Source organism: Esox lucius, chromosome 8, assembly GCF_011004845.1.
Source record: "Esox lucius isolate fEsoLuc1 chromosome 8, fEsoLuc1.pri, whole genome shotgun sequence".
NCBI lineage: Eukaryota > Metazoa > Chordata > Actinopteri > Esociformes > Esocidae > Esox > Esox lucius.
The window spans coordinates 21,995,606-22,020,458 of record NC_047576.1 but is presented as its reverse complement, the minus strand read 5'-3'; the positions used below and the strand labels follow the sequence as shown (position 1 = coordinate 22,020,458).

General features: G+C 39.1%; 1 protein-coding gene across 1 annotated transcript; it reads left to right on the top strand.

The window, feature by feature from the left end:
• Positions 1-9,535: 9,535 nt before the first annotated feature.
• LOC105011864 (regulator of G-protein signaling 5) lies at positions 9,536-24,382 on the top strand. The gene is made up of 5 exons (NM_001310970.1): positions 9,536-9,654; positions 12,967-13,080; positions 15,057-15,118; positions 22,005-22,171; positions 24,066-24,382. The coding sequence occupies exons 1-5, from the start codon at positions 9,611-9,613 to the stop codon at positions 24,225-24,227; spliced, it is 549 nt and encodes a 182-aa protein (NP_001297899.1). The 5' UTR covers positions 9,536-9,610; the 3' UTR covers positions 24,228-24,382.
• Positions 24,383-24,853: the final 471 nt, after the last annotated feature.

The window sequence follows — 24,853 nt, the reverse complement described above, 5'->3', positions numbered from 1 at the left end:
AGTCATGTGAAATAACGATCAATTCTTTTTGAAAATACCTTTTGATCTTTGATCCACAAATACAATGATATGTATGCAGTTCATTGGTATTGAGGTGTTTACCCTGTAGTCCCTTAACCTCTGAAATGAGCTATCAGTGTTTGGGTGACATCCATGGTCTGATGAAATCAGAATAAAAATCCTCTTTACTGACTTAGTTTAATGTGGCTGCTTAAGGCTGACAGCATATAAGGACAGCATACGCAAAATGCATGTCAAGTTGATACACATGTATATGCAAAGGACCATATACTGTAAGATGATGGAATATGAGCAGTGATAGTATATCCTTCATATTCATTTACAGTGATTTACATTTAACACTGGCCCTTCTTGTCCTGTGCTGCCTGTCTGACAGAAAATAATATTTGGGGGGAACACTGGGTGACCAGGATGGTCAGGGATTGCAATAATGTTGCCTGCATGCTTTCTAGCCCTAGAGTTACGTAGAACATTGATGGAGGAGAGGTGGTAGCTGAAGTACATTCTAGTTATAATGAGGTTGCCTGGTAACGAAGGTGCCTTTTTCAGTCATTTCTCTCCAGGTTTGTTCAGCAGGGCCGATTCCACAGCAACGGCGGGGGGTTATGAGAGGAATCTAATTCATCTGAATGAGGATTTATTTATTTCTCCAAGGAGAGGAATGATAGCTGACATTTCTATTTATCCCCTGGCCTGAATTTAGCTCCAGCTACGGTTGCATAATGGAAAAGAGAAAGAGGCATTTTAATTCAAAGGAAAATAATTTCCCCAATTCTTTTGCTCCCTGTTAAGGCAAGAGGGTTCTCTGAAAAGTCCTTTGCAAATAAACCTACTTCATATAAGCAATTAATAGTGCTGTGGGAAAAGCCTTTTAAATTTCCTGTCTTCTGACCTGTGATAGCATTCTGGAGAAACAGGACACCTTCACAGGAATTTAACCAGCACTGGTCTCCGAAGACTGTGTCCAGTGTCAAGCCCAGTTTGGGATCAGAAATCTGTCTAGAACACAATGTTCCCGTAATTTTAGTCTTTACCTAGGTGTTGTCTGGCAGACATCAGTGCTATCCTGATATTACTTCTGGAAAGCAGAGGCTTCTTCATTCCTGACCGCCAATATAGGCCACGCTTGTATTTACAGTAAATTACCAATGTATTTGCATAGTTGACCTCGTGTAAATCTATTACCACATATGCAATTTGTAGAATAATTGCCAGTTGGCTCTATCTGGAATTATAACTGAAGATCTGTCACAATGATGTCACAAGCACTGGGGCGTCGTGGCAGTGTTTCCCTTGGCAGACCTCCCTTTGGGTCATTACATCCCTAATCTAACCATAGAACAGCTGTCCACCTCCTGGCTGCCAACTGGTCCAGGTTCATTTGAACTGCATTGCAAACGATCGCCTAGGGCCTAGGTACACATCCGCCAAAGTCTTCTACTTTCACTCTGTGAACATGGACTTCCAGTTAAGTCTGCAATCAACCTTTTGTGATTTTTCATGCTTTCATCGTCTCTGATCCGTAGCAACTGATGTTGAGGCCTTAAGCACACAAACATTCTGCAAACATTTTGGCTTTTGATGAGCTGCCGCTAACACAGAAAGGCTTGACTTGCCTGCAGCTATGGCTTTTTTTATTGTCATTACTTTCTCTTTGGCCCAGCTGCCTGTCACAGTGGTGCAGCTTTACTGTAGCCTGATAGGGCTGGACTGCACGTAGGAACATTTATTGTTCACCATGTCATCAAGATAAGCCTCACAGCTTGGCGCCACTTTATGGCTCACTTGAGAACATGCTAGATAGATAAGAGAAAAAGTGATTCGGTATTGTTGAAAACTAAATATGAGATGACATGTTGTTATCAACAATAGTGAAACACTTTTCCTCTCTCCAATTACCCTTTCTACAAACATAACATCTGTCAACAGTCCTAACTGTCACGGTTCATATCTGGAGGTCTCTGGATAATCCATAGCCCACTTGTTCTGTAGATATCTCAGCTCTCCAGGAGCAAAGACATGTTAACAAGCCTCAAACAATCCAGTCGACATATAAATTCAATGGCCTTTGTCAAATTCGTTCAGGGGAAAACATTGTTATCAACGAAGTTTGCTATTTCAGCAGAACATTGTTAAGCCATTTGTTTGTGTAACTGATGCGGCCCTAGTTTGGACAGGAACAGGCACCTTGTCCTCCTATGCCGTGTATAGTTACTTTTTTCACTCTCAGTCAAGCAGCTTAGTGTCTTTAGCATGGCTACTGACTGTAAATTACGTTCCCTCAAAGAACGTACATAATGGAGTTGTTCTAGCCCCTGGCTTGGCTCCTAATCACTGAAAGAGTACAATCCTTGAAAAAACAAAACATGAATGCATCTCTTTGCATTATTCCTCCATTAATTTCTTCCATGAGGGATTTTGAGATGCACTTCAAATAAGGACTGTGTTTTGTAGGCTTACTCCCCCTCTGTGTTATAATGCACATGTAAATCTGGTCAGGACAAAGTGATGTTCGTCAACAAATTTGCAATAATTCACTAAATAAAATGTTTGGTGAAGGTACTATGTTAATACAAAACTAGTTTCCAAAAAAGTTGGGACACTGCGTGAAATACAAATAAAAACAGAATGCAATGATGTGCAAATAACTGATCCTTGTATTTAATTTAAAATAAGACAAAGACAACATTTCAGATGTTGAAATGTAATTTTTTTATTGTTTTTGGAAAAATACATGTTTGTTTTGAACTTGATGTCGGCAACACATTTCACAAAAGTTGGGACAGGGGCTTGTTTAACATTGTGTTGCATAACTTCTATTAACAATACTCTGTAAACGTTTGGGAGCTCAGGCAACCAATCGCTATAGATTTGAAAGTGAAATCATTTCCCATTATTGCTTGATATAGGATTTTAGCTGGTCAACTGTTCGGGTGTCCTTTGTCATATGTTTTGTTTCCAATTTTCAATGGGGGACAGGTCTAGACTGCAGGCAGGCCAATTTAGCACCTGGACTCTCACTACAGAGCCATGCTGCTGTAATACAGGCAGAATGTAATTTGGCATTGTCCTGGTGAAATAAGCAAGGCCTACCCTCAAAAATAAGTTGTCTGGATGGCAGCATATGTTGCACCAAAACCAATATACAGTTGTTCTCATAAGTTTTCATACCCTGGCAGAAATGTGAAATTCTGGCATTGATTTAGAAAATATGACTGATCATGCAAAAAAACTGTCTTTTATTTAAGGATAGTGATCATATGAAGCCATTTATTGTCACATAGTTTTTTGGCTCCTTTTTAAATCATAATGATGACAGAAATCACCCAAATGGCCCTGATCAAAAGTTGACATACCCTTGAATGCTTGGCCTTGTTACAGTCTGTGTATTAATAGTCATGTTTGTTAGCTCTCACGTGAATGCACTGAGCAGGCTAGTTACTCAGCCATGGGGAGCAGAAAGTAACTGTCAAAAGACCTACGTACCAAGGTAATGGAACTTTAGAAAGATGGAAAAGGGTATAAAAAGATATCCAAAGCCTTGCAAATGCCAGTCAGTACTTTTCAATCACTTATTAAGAAGTGAAAAATTTGGGGATCTCTTGATACCAAGCCAAAGTCAGGTAGACCAAGAAAGATTTCAGCCAAATCTGAAAGAAGAATTGTTCAGGATACAAAGAAATACCCACAGGTAACCTCAGGAGAAATACAGGCTGCTCTGGAAAAAGACAGTGTGGTTGTTTCAAGGATCACAATAAGATAATACTTGAACAAAAATGAGCTGCATGGTCGAGTTGCCAGAAAGAAGCCTTTACTGCACCAAGGCCACAAAAAAGCCTGGTTACAATATGCCCGACAACAACTTGACACGCCTCACAGCTTTTGGCACGCTGTAATTTGAAGTGACGAGACCAAACTAGAGCTTTATGGTCACAACTATAAGCGCTATGTTTGGAGAGGGGTCAACAAGGCCCATAGTGAACAGAATACCATCCCCACTGTGAAGCATGGTGGTGGCTCACTGATGTTTTGGGGGGGTGTGAGCTCTAAAGGCGCAGGGAAATTTGATCTTGAAAATTGATGGCAAGATGAATGCAGCATGTTATCAGTGCATACTGGCAGACAATAGGCATTCTTCTGCACCAAAGCTGCACATGGGACTCTCTTGGACTTTCCAGCATGACCATGAGCCGAAGCACAAGGCCAAGTTGACCCTCCAGTGGTTACAGAAGAAATGAGATGAAGGTTCTGGAGTGGCCATCACAGTCTGCTGACCTTAATATCATCAAGCTACTCTGGGAGATCTCAAACGTGTGGTTCATGCAAGACAACCAAAGACTTTGCATGACCTGGAGGCATTTTGCCAAGATGAATGGGCAGCTATGCCACCTGCATGAAATCGGGGCCTCATAGACAACTATTACAGAAGACTGCACGCTGTCATTGTGTAAGGACCCATGCTGCTCGTGGACCTCCTGTACCGGGACGTTCCTGCAACCTGCCCCTCACCTGCACCTTGTTCGCCCCTGAATGTGCCCTGGCTGACGTCTCATCAGCCACTCTCCGTTATTGTGTACATCTGTGTACCGTTAGTGAGGATATTAAGTAAGGGTTCTCGCCGGCCGTCCTTTGTGAGTTATTGTTTAAGCCGTATCCTGTGTTAGGAGCATTCTGTTTGACTGTTCCCTTTTGTTACTATTCCTGGCATTTTGTTATTCCTGTGTCCTGGACTTTGGGCCTGCCATCAGGTCTTTTGCCCTGTTTTCTGTTATATGCTCTTCGTAAACCCGTCCGTCCTGTGGTCCCTGTTCTGCTTGAAAGGTCTAACATTAAAGTTCACCCCCCTCATTCTAATTTATGACAGACCCATGGTTTTGAAACATGTTGCTGGCATCAAATTCGAAGTGGGCATATATTTTTCAAGAAAATGTCTCAGTCTCAACATTTGATATGTTGTCTTTGTACTATTTTTCTATTTAATATAGGATTTATCATTGCGTTCTGTTTTTCTTTACATTTTACGCAGCGTCACAAAGTTTTTGGAAATGGTTTTGTAGAACGTACCTTGTTGAAGACATATTCACAGTAATCAAATGGTGTAGGCTTACAGTAAACGAAACCCAGTCCAGAGTCCCACTATGTAAACATTTTCAAATGAAAAAAGTTGCACTAATCCTAAATCTAAGGAGATTTAGAAGAATTATATGCTTTTAATAAACTGTACACAACCAAATGAAGCAAAAACATATTTTATCATAAATGACACAACAAGACTGTTTTAAATGTTTGTCCGTCCATTACATCTCTGGCCAATGTCTGCCATGTTTTTGTTGTTCGAGAAATATTCATCAGTTTATAAAGTGTACCACAGGCTTGCATCACAATCTATTAAAGATGGATGGGAAAAATCTCCAAAACCTCCAGACAAGCTCATTTTTAATAAGTCCAGCTCTTATCATTGTTATGATTTAGCTCTATAATGACCAATACGTCAATCAAGTTTTGCTGTCTGTGCCACCATTGACCATAGGCCTTATTTAGCATTGTTGATGTAATTTCATTCTCTACCAGTCTGCTTTCACACGACAATCAACAAGAGTTACCATGGGAATGTGAACCTCCAATGGGAACAAGTCTTTTTGGTGTTACTGTATTTGTAACTAGCACAATCAGCTCCAACGGAATGGATACTTCACATCCCATAGTTCAGGGTTCCAGTCCAAACCACCAGTCTACTGAGACTTGCTAGTGCCAAGGAAAGCTGGCGTGGGTGTGCCCTCTATCCGTGAGTATCAAATGCCCGCTCAGCCCAACCAGCTTTCTCAGAAAGACATCAACTGTCAGGTTTTGTGGACAAAACATTGAGGGGGATATACAGAAAGCAGTGAGGGTGTCAATGAACCCATCAACTTCGGAGCACCCATATGATTTTAATTATGTCATTTGTGTTCCATTTTTAAAAAGTAAAAAAAAATCACAATCTAATAACCAAATCCCTCTCGTTGCTGTACAATTCATTAACCCCAGGAACAGTGAAACATTTTAACCCAAAAATAACTTGGTGCTTTATGGGAGTTCAATCATTACAGGTGTATCATTGAAGCCTCAGCCTGGGTTGTCCCATGGGGTGAGATGCATCTCACGGATAATGGCCATGGAATCTTCCTAGAGAGATTGCCCCAACAAAAACAGCTGGTTGCTTTGAGGAGCAACCAGCTTGGCCAGCAGCGCTGCCTCCCATCGGGACCTCGTCTGGTGAGGTATTTGAGGGCTCCCAGGGAGTAACTCGGCCAGCAAATAAAATGCACCAGAGAAAGGCTGCATGATGGAGGTGAAGGAAAACAGCCAAGAGACGACAGGTGAATAGGCCTTCAAAAATACAACCTCCAGCACCACCTCCTCCCAAATGGTCACCAGTAGGCCGTCCAACAGCCGAAGCTGTCTCCCCTTAAAAGGGTTTTGGCATTTGTTGTTTTAATCTCACCTCCTCCCCACACACTTCCCATTTTGTTAATAAAATGCCCTCTCGGGCCCTGAACACACCCTCTGTGTCCGTTCCCTGTGCCTCTCCCCATTAAAGGAGTGAAAACAGATCTCTTCACTGATTTCATCTGACATTGTAAAATCGTGCACAGTACTAATGCATGTCACACTCAATGTCCATTGCCACTTAATGATGTCCAGTGATCCCAAAGCCTCCTTAAAGAGACACCTAACAAATTAAAATAGGCAAAAGCCATGCATGCTTTTGTGCACGAGTATCAGTGGGTGTTTGTTAGGTGTTTCTTGTTAAAATATCTAAAAGACACGGGTTAAAATATCTACTAGGACAAACCTACATTGTTATTAACAGACGTTAACCATGGCGTTATCCAGTTTAATGTAAATAATTGACTGATAACGACAGGCTCAGAATTTCTTCAATCCTTTTCTCCATTTACTCAGTACTGAATGAATGTTTATTTCTCTTGCTTGATTAGTCTAAACACAGGAGGTAATGGCTTTTGCTAGTACCATGGCCAAGAGACTTAATATCCTTGAGAGAAAATACTCGGCCACAATTGCAACATTGGCTTGAGGATTTGATAACATTTTTAAACTAGAAAAGTGATGGATTTATCCTATCTAGGGGGCCCTCCTTTTGATTTTAAAGTGCTTGTCTGACTGTTGTTGCTTTTGTTGTCATTATTGTCAGCCTCTGTTAATTGTTGTGTCTTAGCCATGTTGACAATCTGCCATTGTACCTTTCCAGAGGATATCATTTTAGGCCCCTTGAAGTGAGGCTCTACCAATGCATTTGGCTCTGTTTGACTTATTGGAATATATACATTTAAATGTCAAACTTGATGAAATATGAAATAGGATAATGTGTATTTGCATGTCAACAAACTGAATGGCAGAACTAGTGTGGAAAGACTTGGTTGCCGTGCCCACAACATGTTTTATAAAAAATATGAATCCAAAGAATTTGGAAATGTTCAACGTATTGGATAAGATTGTTTTTGTGCAAAAATACTTTTTTTTAATTTCTTTTTTTTTTTTAGCCACAGTCCACCCACACGCATAGCCATTGTACAGAAGTTGGGTTCAAATAGTTTGGCATGGTGCTGGTTTGGTTTTGCATGGTTATTTCTGATTATTAATGGGAACTATCTTTCTTGCAATGCATCTAGCTTGTGGGATGCAGTGTTCAACCAAAGTGCAGTTCCTGAATAGACAAAAGCTACAAGCAACATATTTTTTGTAGCATCCAGGGAAAACCCCCACCATTGTTCGAGTAACATTAAATAAACAGCATGTATACACATTTGTTTAGGTGTCTTTTTTTTACCATTCTGTGAATATATTGAGTATTTATTCAGTATTTTTGTCTGTATGAAAGATAAGCAAAGGGAATCACAGCAACAAAGCCAATACATTCCTACATCTACCCACCCTACTTAGTATGAATGGAGCAGTAATGTGGCGGTGGCGTATTCTACACTACAATCTATGTGCTGTGACTTCAACGTCCAGACTCTGGACAATCACTGGGGTGAACCAATCACAAAGTTGCATAGCCCAGCTTGTTGACATTGTCGTAAGGGCAGAGTTGAAACTAATGTTGTAGCTGTTTGGACAGACTGCGCGGCTATCACTAGTCAATCGTCCATTGGTACAGCTCTGAGACAGCGTAATATTCATTGTTTTCATTCAAAAACATAACTATAAAGATTTACATAAAACTGTAGAATAATACTGTTTCCTACTTGCCCAGAATATACTAGTAGATAATTCAATTATCCGCTATAATAAAACATTCACCAAACTAATCCAAAGAGGCTCCAAATATATGTTTCTGCACTCGCAAAAGCCAGTGATCCTGATTCATACATAGCTGGCTAGCTAGTGCAGTTAATAGTAAACATATTCAAATACATGCCAGAAATGTATAGGACACTACGCGGCTGTCACTATAGCTGAGTAGCTGAGTTGTCCATGCACGGGCATAACTCTGGGACAAATGTATATACTTAGTCATCAACTAACTAAAACTTTTAACATAAAACTGTAATAATATGTTTTATTATAATCAGATTATATTTACAGATATTAAACCTGTGGTTTATTAGGCACTCGTTGAGTATTTACTAGTTAAGCTAGTACTTTACTTTGTCCGTCATATTGAATGTGTATGTCATAGAAATGAGGCTCAACCGAACATTGTAAGTTAATAAAGACCAAACGTTATAATATGATATGTCCTGGGCTATGTCACTGAATGGACAATGGTAAATCTCATATTTTCCATCTACCACACTGTCAGTATAAAACTAACATACCTTTCATGAAAAGGGTATATGTTTTTTTGCTGTTTCAGTAATGTTACATACTTTCTTTACGGTTCTCAAAGTTGTTTATTCAACACTGCTTAACACTGCGTGTAACTACATTGTTGTATTATCAAAATATATAAACATTATTTAACATAAGGTCCCTAACAGTCTTGTAAGTTTTTATTTTTTTGGATTAAACTCAGTGGCTCTAACTTATATTGAGATGACAAAGTTTGGTCTTTAAATATCTTTCATTAACGGCTGTATACAGGATATCTGTGACTGAACCTTGTCTTTTTATAGATAAGTATGTTTGCTTTGTGTGATAGTTGATGCGCTGCTCACAGATTATGTTCCTCTGAAACATGTCTCTTCAGCCTGGTTCGTATTGTTTGCAGTCAGTTTAAATTTAGAAAGATTTGGATCATCTTTAGTTGACTGTAAAGAGACTTGGAATTATATTATACCTCCTGATCAATGGTTGAGTTCCGTGGAACTTCCTCTTTTAAACATTTTTAAAAAAATGTAAACATTTGATCCCCGATAGAGTTCTTCTAAACATCACTGTTGTACCCGACCCCTACTTATTCAGCTAGCCCTGATTATTCATTCTGCTGCAAACCTCATTGGAGGATGCTTTTGGCCCAGAGCCAATGGACTCCCTGTATATAAACTCTTCAAGAGTGCTGAAAGACAGTGAAAAAGCAAAGGGTCTCTGAATCTTACGGTGGTGGAATCAATCAACAACAAAATAAAAAGGAAAACGTCAGAAAATGTGCAAAGGATTAGCTGCATTGCCCCAAACATGTCTGGAAAGGTAAGATACAATAAACTTTTGCAGTTCTGGTCATGAAAATGGTATTCTCTCTTACTCTTGCAGCAAACAACCCAGGGTTTTTGAGGTTGATTTCTTAGTCAGAAATGTCTGTGCCTATAGTTTTTATTATTTGTGTTAATTCTGTTTATGTATGGTTGAATTCACTGATGTAGGTTAATCTAGGTAATTGTAAGTTTATAAAGTTATTTTTCATGTTTTTGAGAATACAAGTAAAAAAAAAAGTTCTTCATGCAATTTCAACTTTCAAAAAGTTTAATGTTTTCAGGGAGTAGGTGTGTTTTTAGGATATTGAGATCGTAATTCCTGACAGAAAGCATCTCACTGGCTATATTCCATTAATGCAGGACAGCTAAAGGTAAACTGGTTTACACCTCTAAGACAAGGACATTAAGTGAAACTTAAAATATACTTTATTGGCTCTTTGTCACCCTCTGGTCATGAATCTGTTAAGCACAAGTGGCCAAAAAAGTAAGATGATACATTGCACTGCCCTACACTGCAACTACACAGCAATTCCCTGTTTCTGCCAGATTAATATAGTACATACCATGTAAATTACATTAATATAGTACACACCAATATACAACATTATATAATCATATATATGAATTAATTATTGACTCATGCTTACTAATATTATTTAATCACACTAGTTAGAATATAATCAATGTATGTGTTTCATTAATTAATAAATGTTGAGAAAGTTGTTCATAAAGTTGACAAAAGAAAAATATCAATAAATAATTATCAAAGGGGTTTAAATGGTTGTTAACAAATCCCTGATTATGCACCAGTTTATGCACCATTGAACTATTTAAAAGTTTAGGGTCACTTTTTTTCCATGAAAAAATACAATAAATTAGTTTGAATAAGAAATATAGCAATATGAATAGGACATATTGACAAGGTTAGAAATAATGATTTTTTTACTCAAAGAATCGTGTCCTTCAAACTTTGCTTTCATCAAAGAATCCTCCATTTGCAGCAATTAAAACCTTGCAGACCTTTGGCATTTTAGTTGTCAATATGTTTATGTAATCTGAAGAGATTTCACCCCACACTCCCACAAATTGGATTGGCTTAATGGGCACTTCTTACGTACCATACAGTCAAGCTATTCACACAACAGCTCAATAGGGTTGTGATGGCCAATCCATTATAGACAGAATACCAGCTGACTGCTTCTTTCCTAAATAGTTCTTGCATAGTCTGGAGCTGTGCTATGGGTCATTGTCCTGTTGTAGGAGGGAATTGGCTCCAATCAAACGCCATCCACAGGGTATGGCATGGCATTACAAAATGGAGCGATAGCTTTCCTTATTCAAGATCCCTTTTACCCTGTACAAATCTCCAACTTTACCACCAGCAAAGCCCCCCTAGAACCACCATGCTTGACAGATGGTGTCAAGCACTCCTCCAACATCTTTTCATTTGGTCTGAGACTCACGAAGGACCGTCTTTGTGATCCGAACACCACAAACTTAGATTTGTCTGTCAATAACACTTTTTTCCATTCTTCCTCTGTCCAGTGTCTGTGTTCTTTTGCCCTTCTTCATCTTTTCTATTTATTGGACAATCTGAGATATGGCCTTTTCTGTGAAACTCTGTCTAGAAGGCCAGCATCCCGGAGTCGCCTCTTCACTGTATACGTTGATAGTGGTGTTATGAGGGTACTCTTTAATAAAGCTGCCAGTTGTGGACCTGTGCTGTGTCTGTTTCTCAAACTGGACACTCTAATGTATTTGTCCTCATCCTCAGCTGTGCACCCTGGCCTCCTTCTCCTCTTTCTATTCTGGTTAGAGACAGTTTTCACTGTTCTGTGAAAGGAGTAGTACACAATGTTGTAGGAGATCTTCAAGTTCTTGGAATAACCTTAATTGGAGCAATAAACAGATGAGTTTCAGAAGAAAGATCTTTGTTTATGGCCATTTTGTGCCTGTAATCAAACCCACAGTTGCTGATGCTCCAGATCCTAGTTATATTGATTATTTAATCAGCACAGCTGTTTGCCGCTGTGCTAACATGATTGCAGATGGTTTTCTAATGATCAGTTAGCCTTTTAAATGATCAACTTGGATTAGCAAACACTACGTGCCACAGAAGTGATGGTTGCAGATAATGGGCCTATGGGTATGGGTATGCCTATGTAGATATTCCATTAAAATTCAGCTTTCCAGCTATAATAGTTATTTATAATACACTATTTACACTATTTCTGATCAAATTAATTTTATTTTAATGAACAATGTGTGTGTGTAAATGAGTGTGTATATACAGTATATATATATATATATATATATATATATATATATATATATATATATATAGCTCCAGAAAAAATTAAGAGACCACTGCGCCTTTTCCTTTCCTTTCCAAAAAAGTTGAAAAGGAAAGTTTTCAGTGAGGAAGTGTTCAGTTTGCAGTGGACTCTTAATTTTAACCCCTCTGTTCCTCACTCAAAACCTTCCTTTTTGACTTTTTTGGAAAGGAAAGAAAAAGTTGCAGTGGTCTCTTAATTTTCTCCGGGGCTATATATACACATATATTGACACATGTACTACCTGAATAAATGGTCGTACAGTAGTTCAACTTGGAGGGGCCTAGGAATTCTTCCACAGTACTGTATACAGAGTACAGAGAGAGGAAAACAGCATTTCTGAGGAAGAGAACATGTGAAGAGAACTGAACTGCTCAGAGCTGATGAGCGATCGTTGAAGTGAATGCAATACAGAAGGGAAGAAAAGTCCAGTCCGTCTTCCTGCAGGATCCTCATCAGACTCCATTATCATAATTTACCACATCTCTCCACCACCTTCTTTGCTCTTTAGGCACATTGCGATTCATTGAAAAGCTCAAAAGAAGTTGAATGCATTTTTTTTTATTAGTATAAAGTAATCTAACGTCTGACACTGTGTCATTAAAAACAAAGGCTATGTCCAACCACCTGTACAATTGGCCCTGATTTACCTGAGATTGTTTTGTGGTGTATTGGATCCACCAACTAAAGTTTCGATGAAATTATTGTTCTTCCTTTCGGAGGATGGCAAGGATATCTGCCCTGTTGTGGATTACAGGAACACTTGTATTGTTCATGTATTGATTTGGTTGTTTTATCTACATGAACTGGGTCTTACTTGGCTTTCCTGATTACACACTGCATTATCCAAAGTAATTACTAGTATACCTTGTATGCTATTACTCCTCCTGGATTTCTCTGGATTTGTGCCATTTAAAACATTGAAGCATGTTTCATAATAATGACCTTTTTTCCTCATGTCTTTTTTTCCTCAGGGCTAAAGAGATAAAGTCTAAGTTGGGGGTTCTCCTCCAGAAGCCTGAGAATGGCATTGACCTGATTATTCCCTACCCCGAAAAACCAGAAAAGAAGCCAGAAAAGCTTCAGAAGTGAGTACTGCAGCACACACATTTGATCAGACAAGCCCCTTTCTGTCTCCCACACACATGCAGTTAGGTCAGAAAAGATGTGGACGCTGACATAATTTTCTAAATGTTGGCTCTGTACGCCACCAACATTTATTTGAAATGAAAAAAACAAGATGCAATTGAAGTGCAGACGTTCAGCTTTATTTCAAAGGTTTGAACAAAAATATTGTATGAAATGTTTAGGAACTGCAACCATTTTCATACACAGTCCCCTTATTTCAGGGGGTCAAATGTAATTGGACAAATTAACACAATCATAAATAAAATGTTCCTTTTTAATACTTTGTCGAGAATCCTTTGCAGGCAATGACTACTTGATGTCTGGAATGCATGGACATCAACACTATGAATGGTTTGCACCTTGTGGTGAACCCTCTGTATTTGCTCTCGTGAAGCCTTCTCTCTATGGTAGACTTGATTAAATGAAATGCCTGCCTCCTGGAGAGTGTTCTTCACTTGTTGTGAAGTGGTTTTTCTTTACCATGGAAAGGATCCTACGATCATCCACCACTGTTGTCTTCCATGGACGTCCGGGCCTTTTTGTGTTGCAGAGCTCACAGGAACTTTCTATTTTTTTCTCAGAATGTACCAAACTGTTGATTTGGCCACTCCTAATGTTCCTGCTATCTCCCTGATGGATTTAGTTTTTGCAGCCTAAGGATGTCCGGTTTCACTTGCATTGAGAGCTCCTTTGACTGTATGCGGTCCAAATGTGAATGCCACATCTGGAATAAACTCCAGGACTTTTACCTGCTTAAGTGATGAAGGAATAATGAAGATATTGCCTACACCTGTCCAAGAAAAAGCTTTTGAGTCAATTGTCCAATTACTTGAAAAAGTCCCTTGAAAAAGAGGGGGCTACGTATTAAATAGTGGTAATTCCTAAACCCTTCCTCCAATTTGGATGTGAATACCCTCAAATTAAAACTGAGAGTCTGCACTTTAAGAGGATCCTCATATTTTTACTGTAACTTGAATATCTTTAGGTAAACAGCCAAAATAACAAAACTCATTGTCCCAATTATTTCCAGACCTAACTGTATATGAAAATGAACACAAACCTTCTGTACCTACTTCTAAACTACTCTGCTTCAAACAATGTGAAATTGACATTTGTAAATTGCTTCCATGACTTAATGCTTGGCTCTCATCTCCCCATCTGACTTGAAAAGATAGGGCGCGCTTATCAGTGCCTGTGGAATCTCAGTATACATGTCAGCCTCATAAGTGATAGCAGTGCACGTACAGAGACCATTGGATGTGTCAGATTAAGAGTTTATCGGTTAGGAGACATCTCCTTACCATGCACTACAGACCAAGTGTAATTTGCCATTAAAATTCTGAAACGAATATACTATACTATATCTTCTACTACAAGATATGGTTGGATGCATGATTATGGAAAGTGAGCACTGAAAGAGAAACACTGAGAAAAAGGGGAGAATGATAAAGGGGTTGGAAGTCATATTTGTGTATTATATCGACTCCAAATTGAATATAAAGGCATTGTTGACTGAGTCTTCCCCTTGATTGCGTAACCTAATGGATGTTCACAGGCTATTTTCCTTCACTAGCTCCGTATACAGTCATAAGTTAAAGGTGGAGAGCTGACAGACTATCTCTGTCATGTGTACATTAGTTGAAGGCAATCAAACAACGCTAAAGCTCATTGACCCTTAAGAGGCTGTGAGTGACAAATTGCTGTCTGATGGTACAAAACACAATTTCATGAATCACACTGTAAATACGACCTGACAATGGCATGTTGGTTGTGACTGACTGAGTCAGACAGTAAATCAAAATATGTTCCAAGGCTGGTATCGTTAGGGCTTTTGTAAAGACGATCTCTGCATTTTTGCTTGTAAGGAAGGATACTATGTGACTATGTGTTGACTATGTGAGTGAAACATTGTTTTAATATTGTGCTTGTTGAACAGGCCGAGTCCTGAGGAAGCTGCTCAGTGGCGTGACTCCCTGGAACACGTGCTGACCAACAGCTGTGAGTATGCTCAGATATACAGTATAAATAGCAAGCATCTAGAGCTACTTACTGGAGCTCGAAGGGGCACAACAGCAGGCAGCGAAAGATTTGTTTTGGATTGTCCGAGCACCCGCTCAGCATCTCACAAAGACACAACGGTTGGAACCAAAAATCTCAAATGTGGACTCAGACACAGGACAGATTTCCATCAATCTAATGTCCAATCTAGTCTCTTGTTATTATTGATGTCCTTCAGTAGAGGTTTCTTTGCAGCAATTCAACCATAAAGGCCTGATTCATGCAGTCTCCTCTGAACAGTTGATGTTGACATGTCTATTACTTGAACTCAGTGAAGCATTTATTTGGGCTATTTTGAGGTGCATATTATTTCCAATTTCTGAGGCTGGTTACTCTAATGAAGGTATCCTCTGCAGCAGAGGTAACTCTGGGTCTTCCCTTCCTGTAGCGGTCCTCATGAGAGCCAATTTCATCATAACCCTTGAAATTTTTGCAACTGCACTTTTCCAAATGTTTCCATTTTGACTGACCTTAATGTCTTAAGGGGATGATGGCCTGTCTTTTCTCATTGCTCATTTGAGCTGTTCTTGCCATAATATGGATCACTACAGTACAGACATAATGATGGTCTTCTGTATTCCAGTCCTACCTTGTGACAACACAACTGATTACATTAATTCACTTTTAACGAGGAACCTCTGTTATTTGAAAAGCATTCCAGGTGACTATGTCATAAAGCTGGCTTGGAGAATGCAAAGAGGGTGCAAAGCTGTCACCAATTCAAAGGGTAGCTAATTTAAAGAATCTGCAATATGAAATGTTATTTAAACTGTTTAACACTTTTTTGGTTACTACATGATTCCATGTGTTATTTCAGAGTGTTGAGGTCTTCACTATTATTCCACAATGGGGAAAATACAAATAAAGAAATACCTCTGAATGACTAGGTGTGTCCAAACTTTTGACTGGTACTGCAATTTATCAAGCCCTAACCCAAAAACTAACCTAAAACCTATAACACAAATCCAAAGTAAATCTATCATTACGACAGGAATCTAATATTGAACCTCTTTCTAACCCCAAACTTAACTCCATGCCTCAAGTGAGGACTGGCCAAATGTCATTATTTTACCAGATTGTTCTTCTTTCACTATCGCAAAACCTACACATACAGAAAAACACAAAATAAGTCCTTACAAAAAGCTGAATAACGAAAAATGTGTGACTCTAAACGGATTAACTTTCACTGCCCAGATATAACTAACATTTTCTAATCCATCATAAATTTTACTGCTGGGAAATATGTATTCCTTAAGAGATAAAATCTAATCACATACAGTACATGTGTAAATCACAGGAGATCAGATAAGCTTAATTCCATTTGTGCTGTACATAGTTTTGGCTGGTGTATTGTAATAGTACCTTGTGTTTTCATTTTAGCATGTGGTGGTAAATTAAACCTACTCACACAATATTAACACAGTAGTGCAATTGCTCTGAGCAGCCCCGTCAATCTCCTCTTCAGTAAAACCCATAGATTATAGCGACACTATGAAAGGTTATGACTGTTATTGTAACATCCTCAGAGAGAGATCAGCTTAAAAGCAACCCAACTAAAGTAATAAATTACCCAGGAGCTAGAAACATATTCACTCTGATTTGTTATCTAAAGATAGAGATTTGACATGATCATTGCCCTAGAGTGTCCTCAAGGGATTTGAACATGTATTTTATGTTGTATATTCTTTCTGAACCAAATGCTCTACTGTTCCTGAAAGCAGTCATGGGCTACAGCTACATCATAAAAGTGAGAAATGGAGACCTTTCAGCAGTCATAAGGGCAGACTCATAATTTTTGTCATAACAGACAAATAATTTTTGCTGCAGTGGTTATAGATAAAACATTTCTGTGTGCCAAAAATTGTGTCAATAGTGAGGTGATTTGTCACATGTAAGTCCAGGAACAAGGTATTATACTAACATTTGTGAAAACTCTACAAAATACTGCTGTTAAAGGTGTCACTAGGTAGGCTGATATCCCATTGCATGTATCCAGTATCCATAGGCAAGTCTCTAAATTGCAATATAATTATACCCCAATTAAATTCTAGGATATAGGATTTAGATACTGGTCAAGCGGAACATAATTATAATAGAAAATGATAATTAGAAACAAATTGTACATTTATTCACCATAACTAAGGTCGAAAAGAAATTGTGTCTTAAAACAATTAAACCATTTGCACTGAGACACAGACACATTTGTCACATTTTATTACAGGGCTCCCATGTGAAGTAGCTCAGTGAATATAGCTCAGTGAATATAGCTCAGTGAACATAGATCAGTGAATATAGCACGGCACTTGCAATGCCAGGATTGTTGATTCAGTTCCCACCGGAGGCCAGTGCGAAGATATATGCACACGACAGTAAGTCCCATTGGATTGGAGCATCTCCTAAATTACTGCAATGTAAATGCAACTACATTGTTTTTGATCCATCCTCAGTTTGTTGCAGTTAAGCACTGATGAAAAGTTGGGTACACTGGGGTACGCTGTAGCAGTTCTGGACAGGTTCAAACCAACATTTTTGTGTACACTCACTCAGTCTTCCTCCCACTGCATGTAAGGAGCTTGAATAAATACAACAAAGTAGCCCGGATTCTGTGTTTTCCAATGGGAGGCCTTACAAACGTTCTACCGTTGGATATACATACTGGATAGAGAGAACTGTATTCAGATTGAATGTTGGATGGATGAAAACATAATTCCATCTGGTTTAATACACACTGGGCGTCTTCTCCCCTGTGGAGATTAGAAATTACAAACTGATGCTTCAGATTTATATATCTGGGGGGCTATCTGGCTCCCTGACTGTCTGTGGAAGATGTGTGTGAATATGTGAAATAATTAGCATGGGGAGTGCTAGCTCATATTTCCTGGTCTATCAGAAAAATAATAGTTTTGCTCTGTTTCAAAGCAACCACATGCCATTCCACATGCAGATAAAGGGCAAGAGCATAGCATTTACAACAACAATGTTTGCATGTCGCTGCGATGTTCCTTGGGGGATTTATGTCTTTAAACATTAAACCATACAAAATCAAGAGCAATTTCTCTTGGTCACAGAGGGACACAATCATTTCTATCTAAAAAGAGAAGTTGAGTCTGCTGGCTGTTCGATGGCATTTGTGTCACTAAGAATCTAGCACAGATCAGATTCTGTTGTCAGTTGTATGTAATGGCGCCAAGGCTATTCTTTCACTATGGTTCTCAAACCTCTCCTCAGAGACTGCCAGACATTTCAACATTTTATTGTAGCCCTAGAGTATATTCTTATCTAGATTATGGTCAAAACAAAGGTGAAATACTGTATATAGCGCGACACGCTGGAGTAATTAGGGTTAACTGTCTCCCTCAGGGACAGAACAACAGATTTGTTCATCTAGCCAGCTGTGACAGTTTGGATACTCTAGCCTGATCAACTGGCAAATTATTCTGCTTGCACCGTCATTATCACACACAGAGTTAGTCCATTCAAATTGTATTTTCTTAGTTGTGCTTGGTGACTGGCTATTGGCCATTTCAATGCTATACCAGGATTGTTGGTTTGATTCCAATGGGGAGCATATGTTCCCTTCTGAACAAATATTTTGGTTATGTCTATATCTTTCATCACAGTTGATTCTCAGGATTGGCAAAAAAAGTGCTATTTAAATGCTGGTAAAGCCTGCAGGTCATTCTGTGTGAATTACTGTGCCGTGACTCAAACTGCATCTCAGATGTACATTATGTATACGCCTCCATTCATTCCCACCAACAAATAATCCTGACAGCTAAATATACATATGATTTACTGTAGGCTTCTGGCAACCCCTTGTTAAATAGCGTAGTGATTAGAGAAGCGGACCTGTGAACTATAGATCCAGAGTTTGTATCTCCTCTCAGGTGAAGATGTAGTTATCATCGCAATTATTGATAGTTACTGTATAAATGTCATTCACAAATTAAAAAGTATGTTGTTTTGCCATGAAATGAAATAGCTTTGGCAGACTCGCTAGCAATTGCTCAATTCTTATGACTATTGCAGTAAGGTAGTAGATGCAGGTAAACTATATTACTGGCTAATACGCTGTTAAAACAGCCATGCAGTGGCAAACGGCATAGAAAAACACCATTTGTGTTGGAGGTAAACTTAGTAAGAAGCGTTAATCAGTTTAACTGTATCAATGTCATTCACAAATGGCCAATTAACTATTAAAAAGGCCAGTGGCAAAAAAGGATTTGTTCAGGATATACAGATGCCAGGTTTCATTATAGACAAGAGGCTATACTGACAGACAGTACAAGCCTCACTCTTTGGTGTAGTGGTTAACATCAGCCTTTCATGTTGGTGACCCAGGTTTAAATCTCGTGATAGCAACTCTTTCTATTGTGGGCCGGCTGAACTAGGCTTGCTTGGTTTTTTGTTTGAATTAACACATCGCTATTCTATTCATCTGGATCGTGGATGAATCCCTACCATATAACATGGTCCCAGGCCTGCATCTGAAAACCCTCTGTATACAGTGTACTTCTGCTTAGGAAAAAAGTGATGCATTTGACGTATCAAAAAGTGACTACTTTTGTGGATACATTTTGTGGACACATTTTATTAAAAAAATGGAATGACATGTCAACTCATCTGGTAGGATGAAGATGTATTCTTTTTAGAGGAGCTGAATAAAGTTATAAATAAACAAGGCGTGTGGGGCTTTTAGAGTGAACTGACGTTACACCAGCGACAGCTGAGATTTCTGGGAAAATGTGGCATAAATATTTCCTGTTCTTGAAAGTTTAGTTTTAACCACTGACCTTGCCAAATATTAACATAAATACAGTGGATATAAAAAGTCTACACACCCCTGTTAAAATGCCAGGTTCTTGTGATGTAAAACAAGGAGACAAAGATGAACCATGTCAGAACATTATCCACCTTTAGTGTGACCTATTATGTGAACAATTCAATTGAAAAACAAAGTGAAATCTTTGAGGGGGGAAAATAAAAAATAAAAAACTCACAATAACCTGGTTGCATAAGTGTGCACACCCTTAAACTAATACTTTGTTGAGACACCTTTTGATTTTATTACAGCTATCAGTCATTTTGGTTAGGAGTCTATTAGCATGGCACATCTTGACGTGCTAATATTTGCCCACTCTTCTATGCAAAAGTTCTCCAAATCACCCCACAGATGTTCAATTGGATTCAAGGTCTTGCCTCTGGCTGGGCCATTCCAAAATGTTAATCTTCTGCTGAAACCATGCTTTTGTGGATTTGGATGTGTGCTTTGGGTCGTTGTCGTGCTGAAAGGTGAACTTCCCCTTCAGCTTTCTAATGGACGCCTGAAGGTTTTGTGCCAAAATTGCCTGGTATTTGGAACTGTTCATAATTCCCTCCACCCTGACTAAGGCCCCATTTTTAGCTAAAGAAAAACAGCCCCAAAGCATAATGCTGCCACCAACATGCTTCACTGTGGGTGTGGTGTTCTTTTGGAATCATGGCCAAAAAGTTCAACCATGGTTTCATCAGATCCTAACACATTTCCCCACGTGCTTTTGGGGGACTTGATGTTTATTTTTGCAAATTTCAGCTGGGCTTGGAATGTTTTTCTTTGTGAGAAAAGGTTTCCGTCTTGCCACCTTACCCAATAGCCCATTCATATGAAGAATACAGGAGATTGTTGTCATATGTAGCACACAGCCTGTACTAGCCAGAAATTCCTGCAGTTCCTTTAATGTTGCTGTAGGCCTCTTGGTAGCCTCCCTGACCAGTTTTCTTCTCATCTTTTCATCATTTTTGGAGGGACGTCCAGTTCTTGGTAATGTCTCTGTTGTGCCATATTTTCTCCACTTGATGATGACTGTCTTCACTGTGTTCCATGGTATATCTAATGCTTTGGAAATTATTTTGTACCCTTCTCCTGACTGATATTTTTCAACAATGAGATCCCTCTGATGCTTTGAAAGCTCTCTGCGATGCAAATAAGAAAATGTAGAACAGCTGAACTTTATTTGTGAATAATCAGTCACTTTAAATGCTAGCAGGTGTGTAATGACTTCAAGTTAACATGAGTTTGAATGTGATTAGTTAATTCTGAACACAGCCACATCCCCAGTTATAAGAAGGTGTGCACACTTATGCAACCAGGTTATTGTAAGGTTTTTATTTTTCATTTTTGAAATTGAATTGTTCACGTTATAGATTACATTAATGGTGGAAAAAGTTCTGACATGATTTATCTTTGTCTTATTCTTTTACATCACAAAAACCTGGCATTTTAACAGGGGTGTGTAGACTTTTTATATCCACTGTAGACGGACATTGAAATCAAGGCCAGCCCAGACTGCACCAATACATTTAATGAAAAAATGTCTGGTCTGGAAAGATTAAAAAAATTCACCCAGGACTCAGTGTTGCTACAATGTTTTCAATATAATGATACTAAAAACATTTCTGAAACATTTTTTTTTCTTTTATTGAAATGTGGCTGGATAATTTTTCTGGTTTTTAATTTAAATGCAGGCCTATGATAATGATTTCACACAAAAGTCAGATGTTGTAAAACCAAATAAGCCAGTAGAGCTTATCATATCATAATCATATTATTATAATTGGAAGCAGAAACACACAGTGGTCACAATGGTCTTTGGAATTCAGGTTTTGGGAGATGTTGGCGAATTGATAAAGTGCCCTCTTTGTGACAGCAGAATATATAATTAATCAGTCTCTGTTTCATGCTTTTAATTTCTTGTTCTTTGTGTCTCCTAATTCCTACCTCCCTCTCTCTTTCTTTTTCTATCTTTGATCCTTTACTATTTTCATCTTCTCTGTCTCTGTTTTGCAGATGGCCTAGCCATGTTCAGTAGCTTCCTGCGCTCTGAGTTCAGTGAGGAGAACATTGAGTTTTGGGTGGCCTGTGAGGACTTCAAGAAGACCAAGTCCCCCATTAAGTTAGCCATGAAAGCCAGAAAGATCTATGAGGACTTTATCCAAACTGAGGGACCCAGAGAGGTGACGGAAAATGTGGCTAGTAAATGTGCTGTGCTTGTATTTGTTGTGGAATCTCAGTCTTAGTTTTGCCTTTCTGTCCCTCTCAAACTCTCTCTCTCTTGTTTTCTCTCTTAGAATAAATAATATGTACACAATAAATTACAATCATGAATGATAATAGCCTGGCAATATACATTAACTCACAAAAGTGAGTACACCCCTCACATTTTTGTAAATATTTGAGTATATCTTTTCATGTGACAACACCTAAAGAATTATACTTTGCTACAATGTAAAGTAGTGAGTGTGCAGCTTGTATAACAGTGTAAATTTGCTGTCCGCTCAAAATAATACAACACACAGCCATTAAAGTCTAAACCACTGGCAACAAAAGTGAGTACATCCCTAAGTGAAGATTTCCAAATTGGGCCCAAAGTGTCAATATTTTGTGTGGCTACCATCATTTTCCAGCACTGGCTTAACCCTCTTGGACATTAAGTTCACCAGATCTACACAGGTTGCCACTGGAGTCCTCTTCCATTCCTCCATGACGACATCACGGAGCTGTTGGATGTTAGAGACCTTGCGCTCTTCTACCTTCTGTCTGAGGATGCCCCACAGATGCTCAATAGGGTTTAGGTCAGGAGATATGCTTGGCAAGTCCATCACCTTTACCCTCAGCTTCTTTAGCAAGGCAGTGGTCGTCTTGGAGGTGTGTTTGGGGTCGTTATCATGTTAGAATACTGCCCTGTGGCGCAGTCTCCGAAGGGGACTGTATGTCACAGTATATGTTGGCATTCATGGTTACCTCAATGAACTGTAGCACCCCAGTGCCGGCAGCACTCATGCAGCCCCAGACCAAGACACTCCCACCACCATGCTTGACTGTAGGCAAAACACACTTGTCTTTCTACTCCTCACCTGGTTTCCGCCACACATGCTTGACACCATCTAAACCAAATAAATTTTTCTTGGTCTCATCAGACCACAGGACATGGTTCCAGTAATCCATGTCCTGTGGTCTGCTTGTCTTCAGCAAACTGTTTGCAAACTGTTTGCAGCCTTTCTTGTGCATCATCTTTAGAAGAGGTCCCTCTGGGATGACAGCCATGCAGACCAATTTGATGCAGTGTGCGGCGTATGGTCTGAGCACTGACAGGCTGACCCGCCCACCCCTTCAAGCTCTGCAGCAATTCTGGCAGCACTCATATGTCAATTTCCTAAAGACAACATCTGGATATGACTCTGACCATGTGCACTTAACTTCTTTGGTCGACCATGGCGAGGCCTGTTCTGAGTGGAACCTGTCCTGTTAAACCGTTGTATGGTCTTGACCACCGTGCTGCAGCTCAATTTCAGGGTCTTGGCAATCTTCTTATAGCCTAGGCCATCTTTATGTAGAGCAACAATTTTTTTCAGATCCTCAGAGAGTTCTTTGTCATGTTGAGAGCCATGTTGAACTTCCAGTGACCAGTATGAGGGAGTTTGAGAGCGATGACACCAAATTTAACACACCTGCTCTCCATTCACACCTGAGACTTTGTAACACTATTGAGTCACATGACACCGGAGAAGAAAAATGGCTAATTGGGCCCAATTTGGAAATGTTCACTTTGGGGTGTATTCACTTTTGTTGCCAGTGGTTTAGACATTTTGAGTCTAAACCACTGGCAGCAAATTTACACTGTTAAACAAGCTATACACTCAATACTATACATTGTAGCAAAGTGTCATTTCTTCAGTGTTGTCACTTGAAAAGATATACTCAAATATTTACATACATGAGAGGCATGTACTCACTATTGTGAGATACTGTACATACTGTGCTTGATGTGCAAGATATTCATTCGGGCTGATTTCCCTTCCTGTCTTGTTCTCACCTTCCTCTCAATCCTATTTCTCTTACTCCCCCCAGGTGAACATTGATCATTACACCAAGGATGTGACCCTGAGGAACCTTGTTGACCTTTCCCCCGGAACATTTGACCTGGCCCAGAAGAGAATTTATGCTCTGATGGAGAAGGACTCCTTCGGCCGCTTCCTGAGATCTGAGCAGTACCAGGAGCTTGTCAAATAAGTAAATGATCAGAGTAAGGGTCAATTCCTATTTAACTGGATATCATTTGCAGTGGAATTAGGCCTTTTTCAGATAATTTGATGGAATTGACCCAAACGCGACTGCAGGTTTGACATCTAAGTATCATCATAAACATTTTCCTGATTCTAAACTTGACTCCATATTTCGCATGTCTTCTAAATTGGTTTGATGTTCCTGCAGTCATTCAAAATGGCAGCTCAAAAGTTAAAATGTAGCACATACAACATCACAGTATTTTTAAATATTTTTAAAGACAAACTACTAATAAATTAAAACAGTGATATACATAAATACATTGGACAAACACAATTTCCTGGAAGATGATTTAAAGATAATCATTACTGCAAAAAATAATAAGACTCAATGATGTTATGCCATAGTCTAAATAATAAGAGCCTAGACAGATAAACAGACTGTAGTGGTACATCATTGGTTCCCAGGCTTTCAGAGTTTCTAAAGAGGGGAATCTTGCATTTACACAGGCAGCCCAAAAGTGATAATGTTTTCACCAAATGGTCTACTGAATAATCAGATCATCTCTAAAACGACATGTGGCATGGCATGGTCTGTGGCATGGTCTGTGGTGATTAGTCTAAATACCAGTT

Excerpts from the sequence above, each read along its gene's own strand:
- LOC105011864 (NM_001310970.1), top strand. The coding sequence starts at position 9,611 with ATGTGCAAAGGATTAGCTGCATTGCCCCAAACATGTCTGGAAAG. Across the intron at positions 9,655-12,966 it reads CCCCAAACATGTCTGGAAAG|GGCTAAAGAGATAAAGTCTA; the intron begins GTAAGATACAAT and ends TTTTTTCCTCAG. Across the intron at positions 15,119-22,004 it reads ACACGTGCTGACCAACAGCT|ATGGCCTAGCCATGTTCAGT; the intron begins GTGAGTATGCTC and ends TCTGTTTTGCAG.